Source organism: Pseudopipra pipra, chromosome W, assembly GCF_036250125.1.
Source record: "Pseudopipra pipra isolate bDixPip1 chromosome W, bDixPip1.hap1, whole genome shotgun sequence".
NCBI lineage: Eukaryota > Metazoa > Chordata > Aves > Passeriformes > Pipridae > Pseudopipra > Pseudopipra pipra.
In genome coordinates, this window is record NC_087580.1 from 10696380 (window position 1) to 10722687 (window position 26308).

Sequence of the window (26308 nt, forward strand, 5' to 3'; positions counted from 1 at the left end):
GGGACCCCCGGCAGCCTGGAGGGGGGAGCACGGAGAGGGAGGAGCCCTGGGACCCTCAGGAGCCTGAAACGGGGGGTGTGGAGAAGGGGAAGCCTGGACAGTGGGGACCCCTGGGATCCCTGGGACAACAGAGTGGAGAACCTGGAGAGGGGGAATGTCTGGGAACGTGACCCCTCGAAGGCGAGAGTCAGAGAAGGGACCCTTGGGACATCAGCCAGCAATCTGTGCCCCCCCACATCAGCCAGCAATCTGTGCCCCTGCAACCCACCCAGTGCTCTGTGCCCCTATACCTGGGGGTACTAATTGACAGGAAGCTCAACATGAGCCAACAGTGTGCCCAGGTGGCCAAGAAGGCCAATGGGATCTTGTTCTGTATCAAAAATAGTGTGGCCAGCAGGAGCAGGGAAGTGATCCTTCCCCTGGACTCTGCGTTGGTGAGGCCACACCTTGAGTATTGTGTTCAGTTCTGGGCCCCTCAGTTCAGGAAGGATATTGAGGTGCTGGAGCGGGTCCAGAGAAGAGCAACAAGGCTGGGGAAGGGACTGGAGCATAAGTCCTATGGGGAGAGGCTGAGGGAGCTGGGGTTGTTTAGCCTGGAGAAGAGGAGGCTCAGAGGTGACCTCATCACCGTCTATAACTACCTGAAGGGAAGTTCCAGCCAGGTGGGGGTTGGTCTCTTCTCTCAGGCACTCAGCAATAGGACAAGGGGGCACGGGCTTAAGCTCCGCCAGGGGAAATTTAAGTTGGATATCAGGAGAAAATTCTTTACAGAGAGAGTGATCAGGCATTGGAATGGGCTGCCCAGAGAGGTGGTGGATTCACCATCCCTGGAGATTTTCAAACGCAGATTGGACGTGGCACTGAGTGCCATGATCTAGTAAATGGACTGGATTTGGACCAAGGGTTGGACTCGGTGATCTCGGAGGTCTTTTCCAACCCAGTCGATTCTATGATTCTATGATCACATTCTTCCTGTGACGTCACATCCTTTCTGTGACGTCACATCCTTCCTGTGACATCATGTCCCCACTGTGACATCACATCTCTCATGGTACATCATATCTTCTCTAAGATGTCACATCAATCATATGACATCACACACCTCTCCTGTGATATCATATCATCCCTGTGACATCCCGTGCTTGTCTGTGACATCAAATCCTCCCTGTGACATCGCATCCTTATTGTGACATCACATCTCCCTTGTGATATCACATACTTGTTGTGACATCAGGGTCCTCTATGACGTCACATCAATCATTTGACATCACACCTGCCCCGCAACTTCACATCTCCCCTAAAACATCACATCCTTCCTGTGACATCACATCCTTCCTGTGACATCACATCCTTCCTGTGACATCAAATCTCCCATATGACATCACAGCTCTCCTTTGAAATCACATCCTCCCCATGACATCACATCCTTCCTGTTACACATCTCACTTATGATGTCACATCCATCATATGATATCAGACCTCTCCTGTGATATCATATCATCCCTGTGATGTCACGTCCTCCCCTGTGACATCACATCCTCCCTGTGACATCGTAGCTCCCCTGTGACATCACTCCATCCCCTATGACATCACAACCATCATATGACATCAAATCCTCCCTGTGACATCACATCCTTTTTGTGACATCACATCTCACATCTGATATCACATCCTGGTGGTGACATCAAGGCTCCTCTATGACATCACATCCATCATATGACATCACATCTCTCCTGTGACATCACATCCAGTGACATCCAGATCCATCCCAAGGTTGGGGGGGTGTGTGACACAGGCAGAACCACAAATGCCTGCACAGCCCAGAGCAGTCAGTGTGGGGCTGTGCTTGCTGCTGCAGAGACCCCCAGGGAACAAACCCAGGCAGGAGTTTGAGGGGGGGGTGTCCCTAATGAGGACACTTGCCTTATTATTGCTTATTATTTGTAATATCTTATAGATCTATCACACAACACCTGAGGATGGATTCTATAGAATATGTGCCATCGATATTTGGGTTGGGTCTGGCTGAGCTGCAGTTCAGTTCCCCACAGCAGCCCTCCCAGGGCTGGGCTTGGCATTGGCAGCTGGAAGGGGGTTGAGAACACCCCAGTGTTTTGGCCACTGCTGAGCACAGCACCAACACTGGGACATTCCTTCCTTAGCTGAGGGCAAGAGCCTGGCAGGGGACCCAAGTAGGCCAGCTGAGCCCAACTGACCCAAGGGACATTGCAGCCCATGGGAGGTCAGCTCAGCTCTAAAAGCTGAGGCCCGGAGCAGGAGGGGGGCATTCATTGTCTGATGGCTGCCTGCTGAGGAACCCTCACAGGTACCCAAGCCCTGCTCCTCGGGAGTGGCCGACCATGGCTGCTCATGGGAAGCAGAGAACAAACCCTGCTGTCTTTGGCTTCTGTTTGCACAAGCTTTGCTTTGCTTTTTGCTTTAAATAAACTGCCTTATCTCAACCCACTATTTTTTTTTCCACCTTACTCTCTCCCCTGTCCTGCTGGGAAGGGGAGTGAGAGAGCATCTGGGAGGGCACCTGGTGTCCAGCCAAAGTCAACCCACCACACACCTGAACACTTCCAGAGACTCCACCACCTCCCTGGGCTACTTGTTCCAATGCCTGAACACTCTCGCAGTGGAAAAAGGGGTTTTGAATATCTAATCTGAGCCTCGCCTGATGCAATTTAAGGTCATTTCCTCTCTTCCTGTCTCTAAAGGCTTTGCAGAAGAGACCAACCCCCACCCCACTAAAACCTCCTTTCAGGCCATTGCAGAGAGCAATGAGGTCCCCCCTGAGCCTCCCCTTCTCCACACTCAACCAGCCCAGTTCCCTCAGCCGTCCCTCAGCACACATGTTTTCCAGAGCCTTCCCCAGCTCCGTTCCCTTCTCTGGACACGCTCCAGCCCCTCAAGGGCCTTTTGGCACTGAGGGGCCAGAACTGGACACAGCACTCCAGGTGGGGCCTCCCCAGTGCCCAGCACAGAGGGGCAATCAGTTCTCTGCTCCTGCTGGCCACACTCTTCTCCACAAAGGCCACGATGCCCTTGGCCTTCTTGCCCCCCTGGGCACACTCTGGCTCATATCCAGCCGCTGTCAAGCAGCACCCCCAAGTCCCTTCCTGCTGAGCAGCTCTCCAGCCCCTCTGCCCCCAGCCTGGAGCGTTCCAGGGGGTTGTTGGGACCCAAGGGCAGGCCCTGACACTTGGCCTTATTGATCCAGCCTGTCCAGATCCCAGAGCATGTTCCAGGAAGGACATGGTGGAACCTCATGGAACCAAGGACCACTGTGACACTGTAGGGTTTTCTGGAGCCAAAGGAGCCCTGGGACACTGGGCAATCTCATGGAATCAAGGCAGCACTGTCACCCTGGGAAAACTCCTGGAATTCAGGGCCCATTGTTACACTGCAGCTCCCCATGGAACAAAAGGAACTCTGAGATGCTGCAGAAACTCCTGGAACCAAGGGACCATTGTGACATTGAGGGGGCTGATGGAATCAGGAGTCCATTGGGACAATAGAGGGCTTCATGAAATCAAAGGAATTCTGGGACACTGTCAAACCTCCAGGAACCAAGGGTTCCAGGTGACATGTGTGTCCTCCTGGAACCAGGGGAGCCCTGAGATATTTCTGAACCTCCCAGAATCCAGGGGCCATTGTGACCCTGCAGAACCTCCTGCATTCCAGTGGTCCTTGTGAAACTGCAGGCTCTCCTGGAACCCAAGGATTCCACTCTCACCTTCAACACCTCCAGGGACGCTGACTCCACCCCCTCCCTGCCCAGCCCATTCCAAGGCCTGATTACTCTCTTGGCAAAAAATTGCTTCCCAATATCCAACCTAAACCTCCCCTGGCACAGCTCCAGACCCAGCCCTCTTGTCCTACTGCTGCTTCCTGGCACAACAGCCCCACCCCCACCTGGCTACACCCTCCTGGCAGGGACTTGCAGAGAGTCAGGAGGTCTCCCCTGAGCCTCCTCTTCTCCAGCCTCAGCACCCCCAGCTCCCTCAGCCTCTCCTCACACCACTTGTGCTCCACTCCCTTCCCCAGCCTCGCTGCTCTTCTCTGCTCCTGCTCCAGCCCCTCCAGGGCCTTCCTCAACTCAGGGGCCCAGAGCTGGACACAGCACTCCAGGGGTGGCCTCACCAGCGCTCACTCCAGCCCAACAATCCCTTCCCTGCTCCTGCTGCCACACTCTTCCTCACACATTGGCCACACTTCCTCACTCCATTGGCCCTCTTGGCCCCCTGGCCACACTCTGCCTCCTGTTCAGCTTCCTGTCCATCCCCACTCCCAGCTCCCTTTCTGCCTGCCTGCTCTCCAGCCACTCTGGCCCCAGCCCGGGGGGCTGACGGGGCTTCTTGTGGCCAAAGGGCAGGACCCGGCCCTTGGCCTGCTGGAACCTCATCCCCTTGCAATCAGCCCATGGATCCAGCTGGGCCAGGTCCCTCTGCAGAGCCCTCCTGCCTTCCAGCACATCAACACACCCCAGCTTGGGGTCACCTGCACATTTGCTGATGAAATGCCTGGTTCTGCAGCAGCTGCAGATGCTCAAGGGGCAGCAGGAACAAGTCAGGGGCCGGCGGGGCCTGGGGGGATTTGGGGTGCGGGAGGGTCCAGGGGAGCTGGGGAGGGGCTTTGGGGATTGGGGGTACAAACCAGGACAGACCAGTACAGACCAGTACCTCCTCACTGCTCCCCCGATCTCTCCTGGAGCTGGGCCACATTGTTGTGGGACACCTGAGCCCACCCCAGTGCCCTCCCAGTACAGCCCAGTGCCCCCAGTACAGCCACTGTGCTCCTGTCCCAGGGTGCCGGGTGATCCCTCTTTGGGGGGGGCTGGAAGGGATTTGAAGGGGGGCTGGGGGAAATTTGGGGGGACGTGGGGGGGGTTGGATTAGAATTTGGGGGGTTTGGGGTGCTTTGGGTGCATTTAGGGGAGTTAAAAGGGGTCTTGGGAGGTCCAAGGGATCTGTAGGGGGAGGGGATTCAAAGGAAAATGGGGGTTGGGAGACATTGGGGGGCTTTAATGATGTCTAGGGGGAAAGAGGAGGGGCAGCACCAAGAGCAGGTGAGTCCTGAGACCCCCCTGGGGTTCCCAAGACTTTCTTGGTGTCCCTAATTCCCCCCTTAACACCCTGCGACCCCCCTGGTGTCTCCAATGTTCCCAGGGCCTCTCCATGGCCATAATTCCCCCTAATTCCACTGTCCCTATACCCCACCCCACTGTCCCCATACCCCACCCACTGTCCCCAAACCCCACCCCACTGTCCCCATACCCCACCCCACTGTCCCCAAACCCCATCCCTGATGTCCCCAGCCCTCCATCTCACCCCAGGAGCCCCCCCTGGACCCTCTGACACCAAACTCATCCCCCCTCCCCACCATGCTCACAGAAAGGCCAAGGGCATCTGGGGACACACTGGGGACAGCTGGGGGGCTTTGGGGGGCACTGGGGGATTACTGGGGGATACTGGGACACACTGGGGGGAACCAGGGGGCACTGGGAGGGACTGGGGCGTTACTGAGGGACACTGGGAGGGACTGGAGGTGAACTGGGGCACACTGGGGGGCACTGGCAGAGAACTGGGGAGTTACTGGGAGATTACCAGGACACACGGGGGGACACTGGGAGGTTACTGGGCCATACTGGGGGTTACTGGGTGCTCACTGGGATACACTGGGCGGTCACTGGGGGGTTACTGGGCTATACTGAGGGTCACTGGGAGGTTATTGGGATATACTGGGGGCACTGGAATCCCCTTACCCGGATGTAGTATATATCCCCCCTCCGATTTTGGGGAGCATCACTAGTACCCCTCCCCTGGGGCCTGGGGGACCCTCTGAACCCACTGCTGGGCTTTAGGGGACTCCACAAAATCCCCTCAAACCCCCTGAAATCCCCTCAGAAATGCACCCCAGGACCCATCGAAACCTCCTCAAGGACCCCCCAACTCCCCTAAGAGACCTTATCCCCCCCCCCCGGAGTCCCTAAACCCTCTCAGTGACCCGCAAAACACACCTGGGACCCCCCAAGCCCATTCAGGGACCCCCCCAGTCCCTCTAAGGGAGCCTCAAAGCCGTCTGGAACCATCTAGAGACCACAAAAACTGCTGCAAAGGTCCGTACAAAACCCACCCAGGACCCCCAAACCCCCTCAGAGATCCCCCAAGCCCACCTGGGACCCCCCCAGTCCCCTCAGAAACCAAAACTCATTCAGGGACTCCCAAACCCCTTCAGGGACCTTCAACCTCCCCCCCCCCCCCCCCCCCAGTCCCCTCAGGACACCGAACCCCCTCAGGGACCCCTCAAAATCTCCTCGGGAACCCCCGAACTCCTCAGCTAAGCCCTCCCGAGCCCTCCAGCCTTTCCACCCTCACCCGCGCTCCCCGCAGCCCCCGAGGGGATCCCCAGACCCGCTCCCCCCGCAGACCCCCCCAGCTCACACACCCGAGCGCAGCTTTGCCCGGGGCCGCCCCCGAATCCCCCCGCGCCAAAGATGGCGCCCTTCGCGCGCTTCGGACTGACACACCCCCGCCGCAGCCAATCAGCGCGCGGCCACGCCCCCTGCCCGCCCTCCGCCCCGCCCCCGCCTCGCGCGGGGCACCCCGGGAGGTTCCGCAGTCAGTGCCGGGCACGGCCCCGGCAGCGCAGCCCCGAGGGACCCGGTGTGCTGTGGGCTGGACAGGAACCTCCTCAGCTGGGCCCCGAGGGACCCGGTGTGCTGTGGGCTGGAGAGGAACCTCCTCAGCTGGGCCCCGAGGGACCCGGTGTGCTGTGGGCTGGACAGGAACCTCCTCAGCTGGGCCCCGAGGGACCCGGTGTGCTGTGGGCTGGACAGGAACCTCCTCAGCTGGGCCCCGAGGGACCCGGTGTGCTGTGGGCTGGACAGGAACCTCCTCAGCTGGGCCCTTCCCTCCTCCCTGCCCCTCCTCAGCTGGGCCCTTCCCTCCTCCCTGCCCCTCCTCAGCCGGGCCCTTCCCTCCTCCCTGCCCCTCCTCAGCCGGGCCCTTCCCTCCTCCCTGCCCCTCCCCAGCTGGGCCCTTCCTGCCCACCAGCTCCTGCTCCAAAGGGCTCCCACACACCCTGGGCCACTTGTCCCACTTGGGCACTGGAGCTGCCCCAGGGCGTCTCTGGGCAGTGGCCAGCTCTGGGACTGCTCTGCCTGAAGCCAGGAGTGTGGAATTTAGGAGACACTTGAAACCTCTAGAGAACGGAACTCTTGGGAATTGCTGAAGGCTTCCTGGCCAGCATTGTCAGACCTTTTTTTTTTTTTTTAATTTCAACAATTTTTCTCCAGTTTTTCTCATTGACAACACCTTCTATATATATTAAGCTGATTCTTTCACTATGTACATGAATAGGTTTTTTGCAGCTACTTATCAAACTAAATATCCCACCAATTATTCAGTTATGGAAACATGGCTCAGAGGAAGCTCCTGATTTTTGGGGCACCTTTCATCTCTCTAATTTTGCCTCTTCTGTTCTTCCTCTCCCTATTTTTGTCTTGAAAAAGCTCTCCAGGATGTGTGTGCCTGGGAGTGTATTCATCCTCTGAGCTGTGCCATGAGACAGGGGACAAATGCACCTTCCAGAGAAATCTGCCCCTCCTGCTCACAGAAGCCCCCTGAGTGCCCAGGTGAGATGGTGCCCAGGCTGCTTTGCTGGTGTGAAATGAAAGGGCCAGGCCAGAAAGGCAGAGGAGGGTGATGGAGGAGACAGGGCCATTTGCAGGGGATGTGTGTGAGGCTGGGGAGATGAATGTCCCTGGGCCAGTGAAGGCTGTTCCTGGAGTCTCCCCAGACCTGTCAGGGCTCTGACAGGGCTCCAGAGCTGAGCTGGGCTCCTGCCCTGCTCACACCCCCAGGGCTGTGCAGGGACACGAGTCCTCCCCTTGCACACACCCCCAGTTCCTGGCAGCAGGGGCAGTGTCTGCCTGGCTCCTGCTGCCACTGCCAGGGGCTGGAGGCCCCTCAGCCCTGCAGAGCCCCCACCCTGCCCACTCACACACTTCAGCTCAACACTGGGGTTTTCCCCTCCCTGGCACTGCCCAGTCCAGCCCCTCCCTGCTCCCCCCATCTCCTGCCCCTGCCCCAGCCCAGCAGAGCAGCACACTCAGGTCTGGCCCTGCAGCAGGACACGGAGGCCATGGAGCTCAGGGACAGGCCCTCTGGGTCTGCAATGCTCAGCACATCAGCAGCTCAGGCAGCTCCTGCAGCCCCAGGGCCAGCCCCGCTCCCCAGCACAGCAGCAGAGAATCGGCCCCGGGCTCCTCAGGCCCCATTTGCCATCTCCAGGGGCACTGGCCACCACCAGCACCAGCTGGAGCAGCCTCAGCCCCTCAACCCCCACAGGGGGACCCTGAGGGCAGCACACGGACTCCAGGGAGAAACCAGCAAGGCAAGGACCCTCTGGAGAGTCTGGGCCTTGGCCTTGTTCTTGAGAGCCCTGGAGAAGAAGAGCTGAGGCTTCAGGCTGTGCCTGAGCAAATGGAGCCCCTTGTGTGGTGGAAAGAGTGCAGTGGAGCCCAGCTCATGGCAGCAGTGCCATGGCCACAGGACTGACCCAGCCCAGCCCAGGGACCAAGGCCCAGAGCACTGAGGCCTCACCCAGGCCCAGAAGGGGAGGGGGGCAGGAGAAAAAGAGCAGCTCTCAACAGGCCAAATGCTGCTGCTCCCTGGCACTGCTGCTGTGCTGGGACTCTGTTCCCTGCCCCTCTGCACACAGGCACTGCCCTGCCAGACTCATCAGAGGTCTCAGAAGATTGAACTCACAGAAACAAGTCACTGAAGGATCCTTGACTTTGTTTCAATGCATTCCTCATTTACCCAGACTCTGGGTCAAATTCAAGATGCAGACAGTGACCAAGACATGGGATGAATAATCAATATTCACTGTACACAACTTTATCCCAGGAGAAAAACCCCATGAAAACCCTAACCCAGCACCACAAAACCCTGAGCAGGCAGGCTGGAACAAGGAGTCCCATTCTGAATGCTGTGGAAGAGAAAACAGGCCCTTTGTGCCTTCAGAAAAGCATCCAGCCATCATTTTCCTCAGGGCATCCTTGAAGCAAAAGGTTTCTTAAGACAGATGCCAGAGCTTGGCAGCAGGCTGTCCTTCTCAGCTTGGAAAATCTCTGCTAACTTCCCTAACAATGGTACAATCCCCCCACGTTAATGTTGTCAAACAGCTGCATCTGCAGGATTCCTGTTCCAGCATTACCTAATGCACAGTTATCACACCTCTTTTTAAAATTAAAGGGGAGGAAAAAAAAAAAAGTGGGTTGAGGGGAGACTCCCCCCCCCAGTCATCCATCAAGTGAACATCCTGGCCACTGCTCCCAAGAAATTGAATATATGCTAAAGATATAAAAAGACATAAAAGGCTTTCAAAAAGAAAAGTTTTTCAGAACTAGATTTTAATATTGCCAAGTGGGTTTTTGCCAGATTATAAAGTTGACTGAAATGCCAGGATACTGCATTTTGGAAGCAGCAGCAGCTCACATATTGCCTTGTATTAGTGGCTGAAGTGTGTTGCTGATTCCAAAGCTGGACTATCATCATCTGTGGGGGAGAGTAGATAAATAAATGAATAACAATTGGCATTCCCTACCAACCCTGCTGCCTTGAAGCACTCTTTTCAAGTGCGGCCTCCACAGGAAAAAAAAAAGTTAAGAGCACTTTATTTTGATTATAGTGCTTTCCCAGGCAGGAATTTTTATTTCAGTTAGAATCTTTGAACCATTACATTTTCAGTGAGGCATTTTTCTATTTACAGTTGACACCTTCATAGAAGAATGAAACCTTTGAGCAACAGCTCTAAAGCATGAAGGTTGCCTGCAGGAAATACTTAAATTATTTTACACCCAAATGGAGCCTGTTGTTTTTAGCTAAAATGTAATAAACCTTAAATCAATGACCTTTCTTTCACTGAAAGCCTGCCCTTTGGAAAACTAACTTTCCCAAGAAACATATTTGGGTGAATAAATGCCAAACAAAGGGCTATTGAAATCTAAACATTTTCTCCATTTATGGCTTGTGAACATTTAGTTCCTAAATTCCCGACTGCTGCCTAATGTACAGAACAGGGGTGCCTTGGTTGACTCACATATCATTGATTTCAGAGTGTCCCAGGGATCTCATTGACAGGAATCAATTAGAATCCAAAATCAATCAAATGTGTTCGTGCACTGTCATTGATCGAATTTGAATCTCCCCAAATTAATTGTAAGCATGTGAAAGAACCTAGAAATTAATTTTGAACAGGTACAAAACCAAACATCAGTAAACTTTGAGAAGACAATAGTGCATCTGAGCATGTTTCATGCCTGCTGGGGTAAGTTAATGGTGAATCCCACCTTCCCTTCCCAGCACAGGCTGAGATATTTTCTTTTTGGAACATGAAAATACCCAGGGACTGAAGGCAGAGGACACACCAGTCAATGATCCAGCATTATTTTATGAACAGCCTGTTACACAGCCAATATCAAACATGCTGCCAGGATATTACAAAATGCACAAGGATGTGACACTCTGAAAAACTGCCCATTGTAAATGAGCCACTGCACTTCAGGAGAAAGAAAGGAGAGAATTCCTGAATCTCTACCAAAAGCAGGAATAGATGTGGCCACTTATCCAAAGAGCTGTTATTGCTGCTGAGGACTCCTCTCTGAACACATTCACCTGTCATTCTGTCAGGGTAATAAATCCTTCCACTCATTACAGCACACTCAAAAGCACCTGCTATTTAATGTCAATGCAAAAATGGCCCAAAGTGTCTAAAACATTTCTTTTTCTAATGTAAAAGTGCTGGCATTTTACTTCCTTCCTGATAAGCCAGTGCCAATGGACCTGATTATTCTTTTTTTATTCAAAGCACATCAGTAGTTCCAAAGCACTCTCCATCTTATCAGGTGTCTGAACAGCACAGTTACTGAAAACAGTTTGTGCTGCTCCTCTCTCCTTCTGCCAGGCTCTCAGATAAACCCAACTAACTCTCTGTATTTACACAATCAAACATAAGCTGTGTCTTCAACACACTGTAGCCTGTTTCTGGCATGTTACAGCTTTGCTGCTTGACATTAGTTGTACCCAAAACAGCAGCAGTGAATTAGCTTAGAACAAAAATATCGTCACTCCATAGCAGGAACACAGAAGGGACACAGGAGAGTGTATACACTCGTATATGAATATGTGTGTATATATAATATGATATATAAAACCATAAAAATTATATAATTAACTATTTAAGAATTGAAAGCCTCCTTCTCTACTTAGCTAGGAAAAAAACCACCAGACATTCCTAACAAAAGGAGCCCTCAAATCCATTCCTTAACATCCTGGGTGAAACTGGGAGCAAATACAGCTCCGTGTGCTCCTGTACAGATTAGAGCTGCATCCTAACATATATATATTATATCTACACCCTGTGCCAATATTTGGACCTTTAGATGTGTGTATTTAGACATAAGAAAGAGCTCCAGAACTGCTCCATTTCCTCTGTGAGTGTGCAGGGATCAGAGTGCACTAACTCAGCCTCATTTTAATGAGCCAAGGGCTGCGCTGTCCTGGCTCTGCATTAGTAAATCTGGGAGGGTGCCCAGACCTCTGCAGTGTTTGGGGGTTTAGTTCTTTTGTAAAGCAAGTTTTGCTGAACTGCAAGGGCATTAAACCCCCAGCCCTGTGGGCACGCCTGCATAAACATCACCCAGCCCGGTTCCAGCAACCCCCGCTCAGAGCCAGCTCAGAGTTGTTCTTCTGTCACCTGAAAGGTCCCTGATGAAACTTCTTCCAGCACAATGACCACACTCAGCTTTAGAGACACTGTTTGTGCTGAAACACACTCCCAGAACTCTGTGTTGAAAGAGTCAGTAATGAATTAGGAATGCATTTTTTCTCTCAGAAGCTACTACCTTGCCTTAAAATTACCACTAAGAGGCCATACTTATTTTCCAGGTTCAAAGTGTTCCTGCCCCTACCAGCAAAAACAGACACAGGCTTTTTCTGGCCAGAAAAAAAAAACAAAACAGCACTGGAAAGACAATAATTTCTTAGAATGCAGCTCAACCCTTACAAAATCTTTGGTGACTGGAGCCCTGACATGATGCACATGGCAGTCTTTCAGATCAAAACTAATCAGTGCACACCCTCAAAATGCAGTAATGCCACTCACAAATGGAAACACAAATGCCCTCTCCAGATCTGTTTCAAAGTATTTTAGCAAGTAAATACAGCAACAGAACCAAATTCCAAAATATACAGGTTCAATAGACATGTTTGTGTCTGTTAACAGCAGAGATTCCAGTGTCATGTATTTAATGTTATGTGAAGACTGGGCCTGCTGCCTACAAACATGGTATAAATACAGTTAAGTTTAGGAATTGGAACCACCACAGCAAAACTACAGCTCAGACCACTGTAGAAAAGCAGGCAGTAAAAGCTTAATTATCAGTAGCATTATGCTGCCTGTATTGTTAAATGGGAATTCTGTCATCAAGATGTAGATTGGCTTGTGAGCACTGGATTAAAGAGCTCTGAAATGAAGAGTAAAATATATGTGTATGTGTTCTCTCATATAAAAATCACCCATAAGGAATCCCTGTCCATGTGTCATTTGATGGGGTCACTTTTCTGTGTTAAGTTCCCTCCTTAAAATATGACAGCTGATCCATTTGGGAACTCACCCAAGGACAGGTGAGCTTCATTTCTACTTTCTTTCATTATCTCCTAAGATTTGATATTCAGGGGCTGAAACATGAGGGTCTCTCCTGTCCTGATCTGTCTCCTCTAATCCCTCCTTTTCCTGTTCCCGTGGCTTCCACTGCCTTGTTAGCTTGTCATCCCCCCCTTTACACCCCAAATAACACGTTTTTCCTCTCCCCCTGGGAGCCATCACTACTTTTCTCTCAACCCTCTTCCATCCAAGCCAGCAGCTCTTCCCTGCCAGTGCTGCTGCTTGGAGAGCCAGAAATCCTGGGCTGTCCTTTACCTGTTGATAAACAAAGCAGTGGCTTCTTCCCCCGGGGGCTGAAAGTGTCCCCTCCCCCAGACTGGGGCCTGGAATTCCAACCACATTCCTGACCTTGGGTTTCACGGTTACCCATCAGTTTGGGGGAGGGGAAAAGAAAAAGAGGTGAAGAGATTACAGCAGCAAGTGAACTGGGACTAAGTGCACCTTCATTTTCTCCAGCTGTTCTGGAGAAATAAATAAAAAGAGTACTATAGGAGGAAAAAAAAGCTCAAGCCAGGTATCAGTTTACTGAATTTCATCCAGGAATACAGAAGAAGGACATGCCTGCAAACACACATCTGCACTAACTTATCAAACTGTACAGTGCAAAATCTGACCCCAAGGAGTCTGTGCAAAACAGTGGGGATGGAATCAGAGAGGGGAAGGAAAACATCCTCAGCAGTGCCTGTCCCAGTCCAGGGGCATCACTGAGCAGCACCTACATTTCCATGGCTCTCTGGGCAGGGAATTTTTCATGTGTGCCAAACAGCACATCATTAAGTTTCTTCACACTGAAATACAACAGACATTTCAGGGCACCTGAACAGCCAGATTCTTAAAGCACAGCTACCTCAAGGCAAGGGAAGAAGTGAGATTCAGTGGCACTTGGCAGAAGCTGCCCAGTGCATTGTGTCAAATGGGTATTTACCAAAAGGAGCAACAAGCTCAAGCCATCAGGGAAAGAGCCAGATGATGGAAGGGTGTTAGCTGCTGAGAATTTCTTTGGGAAGAAGTAGACTGTTAACTTGAGATAGAAATTTGCAGTATACCATGGAACCTTATTCAAAGTCCAGCTGCAAAATACCTTATTGCTAAGAGTGTGAAATAAATCCTAAAGTGTCATCAACTCTGTGATTTCCTCTTTATTCCCAATCACTAATTAAAGAAACATAACTCGGGTGTGATCTCACTCTGTGCTCCAGTCAGATCAACATTAGAACAATATTGTCACTGTCTCCTGGTCTCTTGTGCTCCTCACTGGCAGGCACTTGGTGCACCCCTGGATATCCTGCTAAGGAGGTAAAAAACTAACCCTTCTAAAGTTCCAGATTTCCCTCACCTGTTTGGACACAGTTGGACAAACTGGACCAAGTTATGACTTGAAAGCCACCTGCTGGATTTAGCATTAATTACTCCTTGTTTTGATCTGAGGGAAAAAGGCTCACACCACACAACCTGTGAATGCTCCTTTGAACTCACCCACAGTGTGTTCACAAAGACACAGAGCAAGGCTTTTAGCTTTTGCTGCTCCCCTCAGGTCCAGCAGACAAAAAATGTCTCTGTGAAACAACAGCAATTGCCTTACCTTGTTACTGAACTCCATTCAGTTTATCTGGTCTCAAACAAACACTCCATATTTTCTCCTTGTTTTATTTCCAAGGCCATGGGTCTGGGTATTTAGATGACTGCCTTCACTGGTGCAGGATAGAAACGGTTCACATGGCTATAAATGAATATTATTCTCTTGACAAAACACCTTTTCCAAAGCCTCTGACAAAAAGAAAGGGAAAAAACCCCAGACAGAAAAAGGGAGCCACAGGCACATTGCCTGTCACCCACCAAAAAAGGTCTCCTCCCTAAAGATAATTCAGGCACACCCTTCAATCTGGATCTCTCACTATCACCCCAAACTCTTCTTTAGTGGAAGTTTCTGTAGGGAAGCTGAAGTGCATCACTGTCCCAGACAGCCAAGGATAAGGTGACTGAGGGAATTCAGTTGCTCTAATTAATGCAGGATTATTTCCCTTTCTTTTGGTGAAGCTAATAATGTGACTGGTGGAATGTCAGTAAAAATGAAATCATAAACTAGTGCAGTAGCAAAGGGAAAACTTACTTTAGTTATGGAGTGTTGCCAGCAGAAATCTTGACAATCTTACACATATTTACACTGATAAAATACCACATGTACTTCCTGGGATACTGCAAGCTTTCTGCAATCCTTGTGGCATGTCTGTACAGAGCAAGAGTTAACATTTGAGGTGATACCTTAATAAATGAGTTGCAGTTCTATTGTCTCTTGAATGTTAAACACCACATCCTAAATGCAGGAACACGTTCAAGGTCAATGTCCTATTTTAGACCTTTTCAGCAGCTGTGATATTGTGATAATCACACCTAAAACATTCCTCTAGGGACAGTAAATTAGCTCTTTTCACTAGAAGGATTCTTATGATCAAAAACAAATCTGAAAGAGAACAAAGTCAGATTTCTTTTTTTGTTTGTTTGTTGGTTCTTTTTCAGCAATGCAATAAATTGCTGTCCCTAACTGGGATGGTTTTTCTACCCAAGAATTTAAAAGAAAACCCCAAAGTTCACTTTATTCTGCACTTATATAACCTTTGGGGTTTTTGGGGTTTTTTTGGAGGCCTCACTTATGTAAAAATACCTTCCTTAAAATGCATTTATGCTTTCTGTAAGAACCAAACCATTCCATTTGACATAGCATTCTGTCACCAATACTGCAGGGAAATGTAATATCCCACTGAAGCAGAAGGGAAAGAAGACAACTGAGCATCAGCAGCTCTTCCTAAGCAAGGTCAGGGGTTTAGCTCCATCTAACTGAGGGGTGAGATGTATCCCTCAAAATGGGTCTCTTCCCACTCCCCCCCAGCCCTTCTACCCGACTGCAAGCTCAAAGTTCTAAAAAGAGAAGAGGAAGCTGGAGCGTCAATATTTCCCCAGTGCAAACCCCAATGATCTTTGCTGGGAGCTGACAGGAATTGCTGTTCCACTGCCCTGGGAGATCCCGGCTTGAGGCGAGAGCGCAGCCCCGCCCAGAGCCCCCAACCCCTCTGAGAGCTTTTGTAGCGTCTGTTTGTCCATGTCCCTGTGGCAGAGGCTCCCCCGACATCTGCCCTGGAGCTGGAACAGCTGCTGGACCAAACAAGGCGTTGTCCAGCCCGCCTTCCCCCAGCCCCGACCGCCCCAGCCCATCTTCCATCGCTCTGCTTCCTTTTCCTGCCCCTGCTCCCCCTCCGCTCCCTTCCCTCTGGCATTTTTATGAGGAATGTTCTCGCTGTTCTCACTGTCCGAGCATGAGCTGATCCCCAGGGCAGCCTGTGGAATGTAACCCCTCAAGCACCGAATTCCTTCCCCTGTGCCAAAGACACGGGTTTGTTGTTGCTGCCCCTCCCGCCGAGCACCAGCTCCATCTCCTGCTCCTGCCCAGCGGCTTTGCAGAAATCCGGGGCTGGGTGTGGATTGAAGGCTGGGGCAAGGGACAGGATAAAGTTGCTTCACTTCCACCCTTGGTGTCTCGGTGTTTGTGATCTTGGGAATCCTCACAAACCTGGAACAATGGCAGATTATCTGTTGTTGTAAGATATGTACCTGGAGATTGTTTTGATATGTGTTTAAATCTTCCTTGAAAGAACAACTGATAGAAAACAATGTATAAAAAAAGGAAAAGGGAAAAATAAGAAAAAAAATTAAAAAAAAAGGGAGAAAAAAGAGAAAAAGGAGAAAAAAAAGAGAAAAAAGAGAAAAAAGAAAAAAGAGAGAGAAAAAAGGGAAGAAAAGAAAGAAGAAATAAAGAAAAGAAAGAAAGAAAAAAGAGAAAATAAAAGAAGACAGAGAAACAAAACCCCAAACAGTCCGATCCTCCCCGCCGCAAGGACTACAACTCCCACAATGCACCGCGCAGGCGGAGGGCGGGCCGGGGCCGGGGCCGCGCGCTGATTGGCTGCGGGGCGGGTCTGTAAAGGCGGGGGGCGGGCAGAGCGGGCGCCATGTTGGCCTCGTGGCGTGAGGGGGGAGAAGGTGCCGGTCGCTGCACTTCGCTGTGAGAGCTGGCGGGGGGCGGCGAGAGCGGGGTCTGGGCATCCCCTCGGGGCTGCGGGGAGCGCGGCTGTGGGTGGGAGGGCCGGAGGGCTCGGGAGGGCTTAGCGGGGGGGTTCGGGGGTTCCCGGGAACGTTTTGAGGGGTCCCTGAGGGGGTTCGGTGTCCTGAGGGGACTCAGGGGGGAGGTTGAAGGTCCCTGAAGGGGTTTGGGGGGCTCTGATAGGGGTTTTGGTTTCTGAGGAGATTTGGGGCGTCCCAGGTGGGCTTTGGGGGTCTGTGAGGAGGTTTGGGGTTCCTAGGGGGCTTTGCGGGGACCTTCGAGGCAGTTTTGGGGTCTCTAGGGGGTTTAAGGGGTCCCAGGCGGTTTTGAGGGTCCGTGAGGGGGATTGGGGGTCCCTGAATGGGCTTGGGGAGTCTCAAGTGGGTTTTGCAGGTCACTGAGAGGGTTTAGAGGGTGCTGAGGAGGGATGAGGGGTCCTTGAGGAGGTTTCGATGGGTCGAGGGGGGGATTTCAGGGGTTTTGAGGGGATTTTAGGGGATCCCCTAAAGCCCAGCAGTGGGTTCAGGGGGTCCTCCAGCTCCCAGGGGAGGGGTCCTAGGGATGCCCCCCAAAATCTGGGGGGGAGATGTACCACATCTGGGTAAGGGGATCCCAGTGCCCCCAGTATATCCCAGTGACCTCCCAGTGACCCTCAGTACGGCCCAGTAACCCCCTCAGTGACCAGCCAGTGTGTCCCAGTGACCTCCCACTGCCCCCCAGTATGGCCCAGTGATCCTGCAGTGAGCACCCAGTAACCCCCAGTATGGCCCAGTAACCTCCCAGTGTCCCCTCGTGTGTCCTGGTAATCTCCCAGTAACTCCCCAGTTCTCTGCCAGTGCCCCCCAGTGTGCCCCAGTTCACCTCCAGGCCCTCCCAGTGCCCTCCCAGTGTCCCTCAGTAACACCCCAGTCCCTCCCAGTGCCCCCTGGTTCCCCCAGTGTGTCCCAGTATCCCCCAGTAATCCCCCAGTGCCCCCCAAAGCCCCCCAGCTGTCCCCAGTGTGTCCCCAGATGCCCTTGGCCTTTCTGTGAGTGTGGCGGGGAGGGGGAATGAGTTTGGTGTCAGAGGGTCCAGGGGGATGAGATGGAGCGTTGGGGACATCAGGAATGGGGTTTGGGGACAGTGGAATTGGGGGTGTCAGGGGGGGAACTGGGGACACCAAGAGGGTCTTCGGGACATCAGGGATCACCTGCTTGTGGTGCAGCCCCTCCTCTCCCCCACAGGCCCCATTAAGCCCCCCCAAATGTCCCCTAACCTCCATTTTCCCTTTAATCCTCTCCCCCCACAGATCCCTTTGATGCCCCAATGCCCCCAAAACCCATTTTAGCTCCCCCAAATGCAATCAAAGACCCCCAAAACCCCCCAAATCCCCATCCAACCATCCCCCCGGATCCCTTCAAATCTCCCCCAGCCCCCCTTCAAATCCCTTCCAACCCCCTCAAAAAGGGATCACCCGGCAGCAGGAGCACAGTGGCTGTACTGGGGGCACTGGGCTGTACTGGGAGGGCACTGGGGTGGGCTCAGGTGTCCCACGACAAGGTGGCCCAGCTCCAGGAGAGATCGGGGGAGCAGTGAGGAGGTACTGGTCTGTACTGGTCTGTCCTGGTTTGTACCCTCAATCCCCAAAGCCCCTCCCCAGCTCCCCTGGACCCTCCCGCACCCCAAATCCCCCCAGGCCCCGCCGGCCCCTGACTTGTTCCTGCTGCCCCTTGAGCATCTGCAGCTGCTGCAGAACCAGGCATTTCATCAGCAAATGTGCAGGTGACCCCAAGCTGGGGTGTGTTGATGTGCTGGAAGGCAGGAGGGCTCTGCAGAGGGACCTGGCCCAGCTGGATCCATGGGCTGATTGCAAGGGGATGAGGTTCCAGCAGGCCAAGGGCCGGGTCCTGCCCTTTGGCCACAAGAAGCCCCGTCAGCCCCCCGGGCTGGGGCCAGAGTGGCTGGAGAGCAGGCAGGCAGAAAGGGAGCTGGGAGTGGGGATGGACAGGAAGCTGAACAGGAGGCAGAGTGTGGCCAGGGGGCCAAGAGGGCCAATGGAGTGAGGAAGTGTGGCCAATGTGTGAGGAAGAGTGTGGCAGCAGGAGCAGGGAAGGGATTGTTGGGCTGGAGTGAGCGCTGGTGAGGCCACCCCTGGAGTGCTGTGTCCAGCTCTGGGCCCCTGAGTTGAGGAAGGCCCTGGAGGGGCTGGAGCAGGAGCAGAGAAGAGCAGCGAGGCTGGGGAAGGGAGTGGAGCACAAGTGGTGTGAGGAGAGGCTGAGGAGCTGGGGGTGCTGAGGCTGGAGAAGAGGAGGCTCAGGGGAGACCTCCTGACTCTCTGCAAGTCCCTGCCAGGAGGTTGGAGCCAGGTGGGGGTGGGGCTGTTGTGCCAGGAAGCAGCAGTAGGACAAGAGGGCTGGGTCTGGAGCTGTGCCAGGGGAGGTTTAGGTTGGGTATTGGGAAGCAATTTTTTGCTGACAGGGTAATCAGGCCTTGGAATGGGCTGGGCAGGGAGGGGGTGGAGTCCCTGTCCCTGGAGGTGTTGAAGGTGAGAGTGGATGTGGCCTCAGTGCCATGGTCTGGGAAGCACAGCAGGGTTGGATCCAGGGCTGGACTTGATGATCTCGGAGGTCTTTTCCAACCCAGCTGATTCTGTGATTCTCTGATTGCCATTCCTGTGGCAGCACATGCTTGAGGCTCCATCCCCAGGGTGAGAGAGATGTCTGTCCATATCTATCTCCAAGGTTAGTCTGTAAATGTGTGGTGTTAGCAAAGCAGGCTGAGTTGTGGGCTGGTTGTAGAAGGAGAAAGAAGCCCCCAGCCCAGTGCAAGCAGGCAGCCCTCAGCTTGCACCTGATGTCCCCTCCCTGCAGGTTCCTGTCCTTGAGCCCAGGCCCTGAGGTGAGGCTGAGAATAAGTGCAAGGCAGAGGTGCTGCTGAGGAAGGAGAGCCCCGTGGTGGGGAAGGCACAAAGGTGTGTGTGCCCATCCCCGAGCAGGTGCTGTGTCCATCCCCTGTGTGCCAGGTGAGCTGGGGCTTTGCTGCAGAGCTGCGGGCGCTGATTTGAGCGGCTGCAAGTGCTGAGATGGTGGGCACCCAGGAACACCACCTGTGCCTGGCCACGGAGCCTGCAAGGAGGAGCAGAGACAGCCCTGGCAGTGTGGGGGGCCAGGTTGTCCCTGTGCCTTCCCCTGCAGGCCCTGGCTGTCCCTGCTGGGCCCCTGTCCATCCCCATCAGGTCCCTGCCCGTCCCCCCGGGCTGAGCTCCCCCCAGGAAGTGCCGTGGAGCTGAAGCTGCTGCCATCCCCCCCTGCAGCCGCTGCCCCAGCCAAGGGAGCAGCAAAGGCAGGGCCAGGAGCAGAGGCAGCAGCAGGGGAGCCCTGGGGGGGCCGGGAAGCTCTTGTGTGGGGCAGGAAAGAGGCGCTGGGCACGAGGCCGGGGCTGTGCTGAGCAGGCCCAGCCCTCACATCCCCCCAGCCAACGCCGGCTGCCCGGGGGGCTTGGGAGGGACCCCCAGCCCGTGTGCCCCACACTGAGCTGGCAGAGAGAGAGCCAAGGGACAGGGCCACGGGCAGGGCCACGGGGGAGGGACAGGCAGGGCCATTGCAGGGCCACGGTGAGGGCACAGCCTGTGGCAGCAGAGCTGCCCAGGGCCGGGGGCAGCCGGGGCTGTTGGGACCAGCCAGTGCTGGGGCCGAGCAGAGCACGAGGCCTCTTGCAGAGCCCTGGAGCAGCCTCCCACTTGCCAGCCCTGCCCTGGTGGGGTGACACTGTCCCCTCCCTACAGGACACTCCCCCAAAAAACTTCGTGGGGGCCTTTTGTGTCTATTCCTGGTTGGTGATTCCTGCTGAGGACCTGAGGGAGCCTCTGCAATCCCATCCATGGGACACAGTCTCCTCTGCAGAGCTTGACTCCCTGCAGACTGTGCAGGGAAATCTGTGCTGGCAGCCTGAGTATGTCAAGACCCCCCACGCTCCCCCCCAGGATATTTGGGACGATTTCCCCCTTCCTGGGCACCCGTGGGATGGGGGGCGATTGTTCTCCTGCTGTTGCTGCTCCACCCCTGTCCCGGCCCTTCCTGCCGCTGTGGGGTGAGCGGAGCGGCCACGATGGGAAAGGGGGGAGAGGAGCGAAAAGAGCGGGTGGGACCCCCAAAGGGAGCGCGAGGGGCGGTGGGTCACCCCCAAAGGGAGCTGGGGGAGCGGGGTTTGGGGGGCCGATGGGGAAGGGGTGGGAGAGGGGGGCTGAGGGGAGGGGAGGGAGCGGGACTGGGGTTGCTGTGGGGGTGCCTCGGTGTCCCCGTGCCTTGATCCCTGGAGAGTAGGGGAGGCTGGAGAGAGGGGGGAGCTGTGAGAGCCCCGAGAGCTGGAGAGGGGGGAGCTCGGGCCCCCTGTGCCGAGCCAGCGTTCAGGGCCCTGCTGTTGGTGCCAAATTGCCCCTGGTCAGGCTGAGCCCAGAGCCCGCCCACGTGTCAGGGGGCCCGATCCGCTCCCTGCTCTCATTGCCCTGGGGCAGCCTCTGGTGTCCCCCCGCCCGTGGGGCTGTTTGGGTGCCTGGGGCACAGCCGGCCCTTGTGCAGGGCTGTGCCCTTGGGGGCTGTTGGGGGTGGGTGGGAGGTGTTTTTTGGGGGCCGGGCTGGGTTGGGGTCAGAGCCCTGGTGGTGGGTGGGGGATGCGGGTCCCCCCCACGATGGGGGTTGGTGTTGCTGGGTCAGGCCCCGCTGGCTCCATTGTCAGCCTGGTGCTGATGGGGGGGACACAGTGGGTTTGGGGCCCCCCAGGAGTTCTGGGGGTGGGTGTGGAGCCCGGGAGCTGCCGAGTGTGGAGGGCGGAGCGGGGAGATGCCGGAGCTGGGGGACCCCCGGCAGCCTGGAGGGGGGAGCACGGAGAGGGAGGAGCCCCGGGACCCTCAGGAGCCTGAAACGGGGGGTGTGGAGAAGGGGAAGCCTGGACAGTGGGGACCCCTGGGATCCCTGGGACAACAGAGTGGAGAACCTGGAGAGGGGGAATGTCTGGGAACGTGACCCCTCGAAGGCGAGAGTCAGAGAAGGGACCCTTGGGACCCCCAACACTGCCAGCATCCCTAAGGGGGACCCCCAGCATCCCAGACAGGGCAGACCCTCCAACCCCAGAGGGGAGAGACCAGAGAGGGGGAACTTCTGGGAGAGATTTTTTTTGACTAACCTTCATATTTTTGGAGTATATTTCATCTGAATCTCAAGTTTTTGCAGTTTGAGGGTGTGGGGCTCTTCTTGCTATTTCTGAGGGGGGTTTTGCCTGAATCTGGGTGGTTTGGGTTTTTCTGGGCTGAATCTTGGTGTTTTGGAGGTTTTTATGGTCACAGGATGCCCGGTGAGTTCTAGAGATGGACTTGGGCAGGAGGAACCCCCAAGGCAACGTGCTCAGCCCTTGTTTCCCCCCCATCAGGATTTGTCCTTCCCAAAGCTTGGGCAGATGAAGGAGGCTGCGAGGAAGAGGAAGATGCCTTGGGCCCCCCAGGCAGGTGAGGAGGCAGTCAGTGTCCCTTTGGGCGGGTGTTGTGCTGGCTCTGTCAGCCGAGCATGGCCCCGGCTGCAGGACAACCCCGCTGGCGCCGCCGTCCTGCCGGGGCCGGAGTTGGGGGGATGTCCTTGGCCTTCCCTGTGGGCCGGAGGCAAATCCCCTCCCTGTCCTTGTTGCTTCCTGCCCCAGGCCCCGAGCTGAGGACGGAGAGCCCGGAGGACAAATCCCCCCGGCAGACCCTGGTGGGAGAGGCCGTTTTGAAGGGCTCCCCGGCACAGGAAGGCAGCGGGGAGGAAAAGGGCCGGAGATCCCCCCGCAGGAGGGGCTCCAAAGCCAGCCCAGGGTGCTCTGAGGAGGAAAGAGCCAGCCTGTGCCAGAAAGGCGACCAGAGCTTGAGCCAGAGCTCTGAGCTGGTGGTCCCTGATCAGCCTCCCAGCAGAGAGAAGCCCTTCAGGTGCTTGGAATGTGGGAAGAGCTTCAGGAAGAGCACCAAACTCCTCACCCACCAGCACATCCACACTGGGGAACGGCCCTACACGTGTAGGGAATGTGGGAAGAGCTTCAGGCAGAGCTCCACCCTGATCCGACACCAGCACATCCACAGTGGGGAACGGCCCTACACATGTAGGGAGTGTGGGAAGAGCTTCAGGGACAGCTCCACCCTGATCCTACACCAGCACATCCACAGTGGGGAACGGCCCTACACATGTAGGGAGTGTGGGAAGAGCTTCAGGGACAGCTCCACCCTGATCCTACACCAGCACATCCACAGTGGGGAACGGCCCTACACATGTGGGGAATGTGGGAAGAGGTTTCAGCTCAGGGGTACTCTCCTCAGGCATGAGCAGACACACACGGATGAGAGGCCCTTCTGCTGCACTGACTGCGGGAAGGGCTTTAAGCGGAACTGCACCCTCATCAGGCACCGGCGCATCCACAGCGGGGAGAGGCCCTACAAGTGTGGGGAGTGTGGGAAGAGCTTCACCCAGAGCGGTAACTTGACCTCACACCAACGGACCCACCAGTAAGGGGAACCCTGCGAGTGCCCCGACTGCGGGAAGAGCTTCGGCCGCTGCTTCCACCCCGAATGAACCCCCTGATGGGGAGGCAACCCCTGGAGTGCAGTGACTGTCACTCCATCTCTTTCGACCACAAAGGGCCAGTCCCCTTTCCCAGGGGCAGCTTCTTCCAACAGAACCCTTCCTGGAGGCTGTGTGGAGATTCCTGCCTTGGCTGGGGACCCCCAAAGGTCACTGCTGGAGGTTCAGAGCAGAGATCTCCCCACCAGCGTTGGTCTCGGGGAGTTCCATCCATCTCTAATTAAGAATTATTGCTTTTGTGCCAGCTTGAGTAGAATGGCTTCAACAATTGCTTTAGTGTAGAGCACTGTCCTATCTTACCCTGTACTCCTGGTAGTTTTAGTGTTTGTATTGTGCAGTAAATAATTCTGATGAAGATCTTTTGTCTGATCATTTGTAACCCTAAATAAGTTCATTTCTATCAATAGTTCTGATTTGCCATCATTAAAAGTGGTTCAGTCACAGCTCTGTAATTCCTCTAAACTGAAACTGTTGGTATGATGCAAGGCTGAGATTGGATCCAGCAGCCCCCAGCACCCCACAGGAAGTTGGGAGCTCAGGGGGGCCACCCCCCTTTGCCAACCCCCCTGTGCCCAAAGACCCCCATGGGACCGTTGGACCCACCAGCCCACCCTCCCTTTTCCACCCTTCTCCCTGTTCCTTCCACTTTCCCATTGTCCCCTCAATCCCCGTTTTCCTCCCGACCAGTTTTGGGCTCCCAACCCCCACTTTTTACCCCCTTTCCTTTGGTTGTTGAAGGATAAAATGAGGCTGCACACACAGAGTTCCATTTCAGGACTTGTTTGCCGACACTTTTCTGTGTCCCCTTTTATTCCTCTTCTCCTGTGAGCAGCACTCAGTGTTTGTCTTTTAGTCCATCAGAATTCCCAGCATGGCCCCAAAGCAGTGCCCTGATCCCACACATTCCCCTCCCCTCATGTGCTGGCTGTTCAGCCACCAGAGAAAAACACAGGCTGGTCATGGAGGCTGGTTCAAGAGCATTTGCACTTGGAGAAACAACCTTCTGTCTCTCCAAGCACTCAGCCAAGGTCCATCCTCCCTTTGCATTCCCATGAACTCAGGGCAGGTGCAGAGTGACTCCTCTTGGTCCCACCTCTGCCCCTGTTCTGTTTGGACACGCAGAGTTCACGGCCAAGAGGGCCAGGACCCGGGCTCCTTGTCTTGGGGCTTGTCCCATGTGCTTCCAGAGGACTTGGAATATTGAAACCAGGCAGATTCTGAACCCCTGCTCCTGGTGCTGCCACAGTGCCCATACACTGGCCCTGCAGGCATGGCCTGCACTGACTGGCCAGTGCAGCAGGAGCCGTGGCTGCGGCAGCTGCCGGGATTGCTGCAGAGATGATCCAAGCAATCAGCCCTCCCCTGAGGATTTCTGCATTTCACAGTTTCCTTCATTCACTGTATCCTGCATCATCCTCCCAGCTTCTGCTTCCCTGGGAGCCCCAGTTTGGCTCTTCTGCCCACGGGAATTATTAATGATAAATGGAGGGTAGGCACGTTTTGATCTGTGATACAACTAAAATAACAAGGATTACTTACAGGGGTGTTACAGGGCCCCTCGCCTCTCCGGTGCCACACACAGAGCCCAGTGCCAGGGCTTGGTTACAGGGATTTAGGGAGAGGTCCCAGTTGGACTCGATGATCTTGGAGCTCTTTTGCAACCTTCCTGATTCTGGGATTCTTTTCCCGTTGGAGCTGCAGCACGTTGGCTTTCCCAGGGCAGCTTCCTTTAGGACAGCCTTGCTGAGAGCTTTGCAGCTGATGGCACAGGGATCTGTGAGGAACAGCCCAGAGCAGCTGCTGCCTTAGGTGGGGGTGGGCGAGGGGAAGCTCTCCTGTGTCGGCCCAGGCTGTTGCAGGCAGGCAGTGCTGGGGAGGAACACACTGCAGCCTGGCCCCAGGGAGTGACCTCTGGGAGATGAGACTTTTGGGGAGAAATTGTTCTCTGGGAGGGAGGTGAGGCCCTGGGCCAGGTTGCCCAGAGAAGCTGTGGCTGCCCCACCGTGGGAAGTGTCCAAGGCCGGGTTGGACGGGGTTGGAGCCAACTGGTGTGGTGGAAGGTGTCCCTGCCCAGGTGTTCTGATCCCATTAGGGAGAGATGCCTCAGCCCGAATTAAGGTGTAAATGGGACCATTTGCTGACAGCAGGTGGATTTTATTTAGTACAGATTTTATTTAACAACAACAAATCTTTCTAATCTTCTGTCTTCTATTCTGTAATTCTTATCATCTAACTATGTACATACGTCTAACGAACGTCTGTGCCCTATAAATATGGTAATTATTATAATATTTAAATTTAGTATTACCTATCTTATGTAAGTCTATATTCACAGTAAATATATCTAAATATTAAAAAGGCATATTATAGTAGTTAGAATTAAATTACTTTTTTACGTAACTATCAAAATTAATTAAATTAGTTAACTGACTTAAACCATCTTTGGTTTTTCTGGCAATAATCGAGTGTGTTGTCGTCCTGCAGGGAGTTTCTGGGAGCAAGAGGTCCTGTCTTGTTCATTCCCTGCAGGAGCAGTCAGGCATTGGAATCAGTGTCTCAGGTGGGTGGTGGTGTCAGTGTCTGTGCTGGAAGCACTGCAGAGGTGTCCGGGCCCGCCTGGCGCTGGAGCGGGGCCTAATCCTGGGGCTGTCCCGCCGTGCAGGAGTGGAACAGCCTGCGCAGAGCCCCGAGCGCCCGCCTTTAGCGGGAGAGACGTTTGGTGGGGACAGGCAGCTGCCTGCTGAGGGCCTGGGCCTCCAGCTGGGGAGGCGAGGGGATGAAACAGGAGCCCGGCCTGGAAGAGTTAACTGAGATATCTTGGCCTGCTAAGAAACCCAATACCTGTTTTGCTGGAAGAACATTTTAGGAGCACTGGTTAATCTCATGTTCTGTTCTGGTC

General features: G+C 54.4%; 2 protein-coding genes and 1 long non-coding RNA gene across 4 annotated transcripts in view; 2 read left to right on the forward strand and 1 right to left on the reverse strand.

Annotated features, from left to right (window-relative positions):
- LOC135406068 (uncharacterized) overlaps positions 1-26308 on the reverse strand; it is a 361545-nt gene that overhangs the window by 139200 nt on the left and 196037 nt on the right. The window lies entirely within an intron of this gene.
- Positions 19783-22671, forward strand: LOC135406159 (uncharacterized). Its single transcript, XR_010426178.1, has 3 exons — positions 19783-19832; positions 22235-22310; positions 22499-22671. It is a non-coding gene; the product is annotated as an uncharacterized LOC135406159 (long non-coding RNA).
- On the forward strand, positions 22690-23430 carry LOC135406282 (gastrula zinc finger protein XlCGF49.1-like; the record flags this gene model as incomplete). Its single annotated transcript, XM_064640705.1, has 1 exon — positions 22690-23430. A coding segment is annotated over one exon (648 nt), but the record flags the coding sequence as incomplete, so codon positions are not given.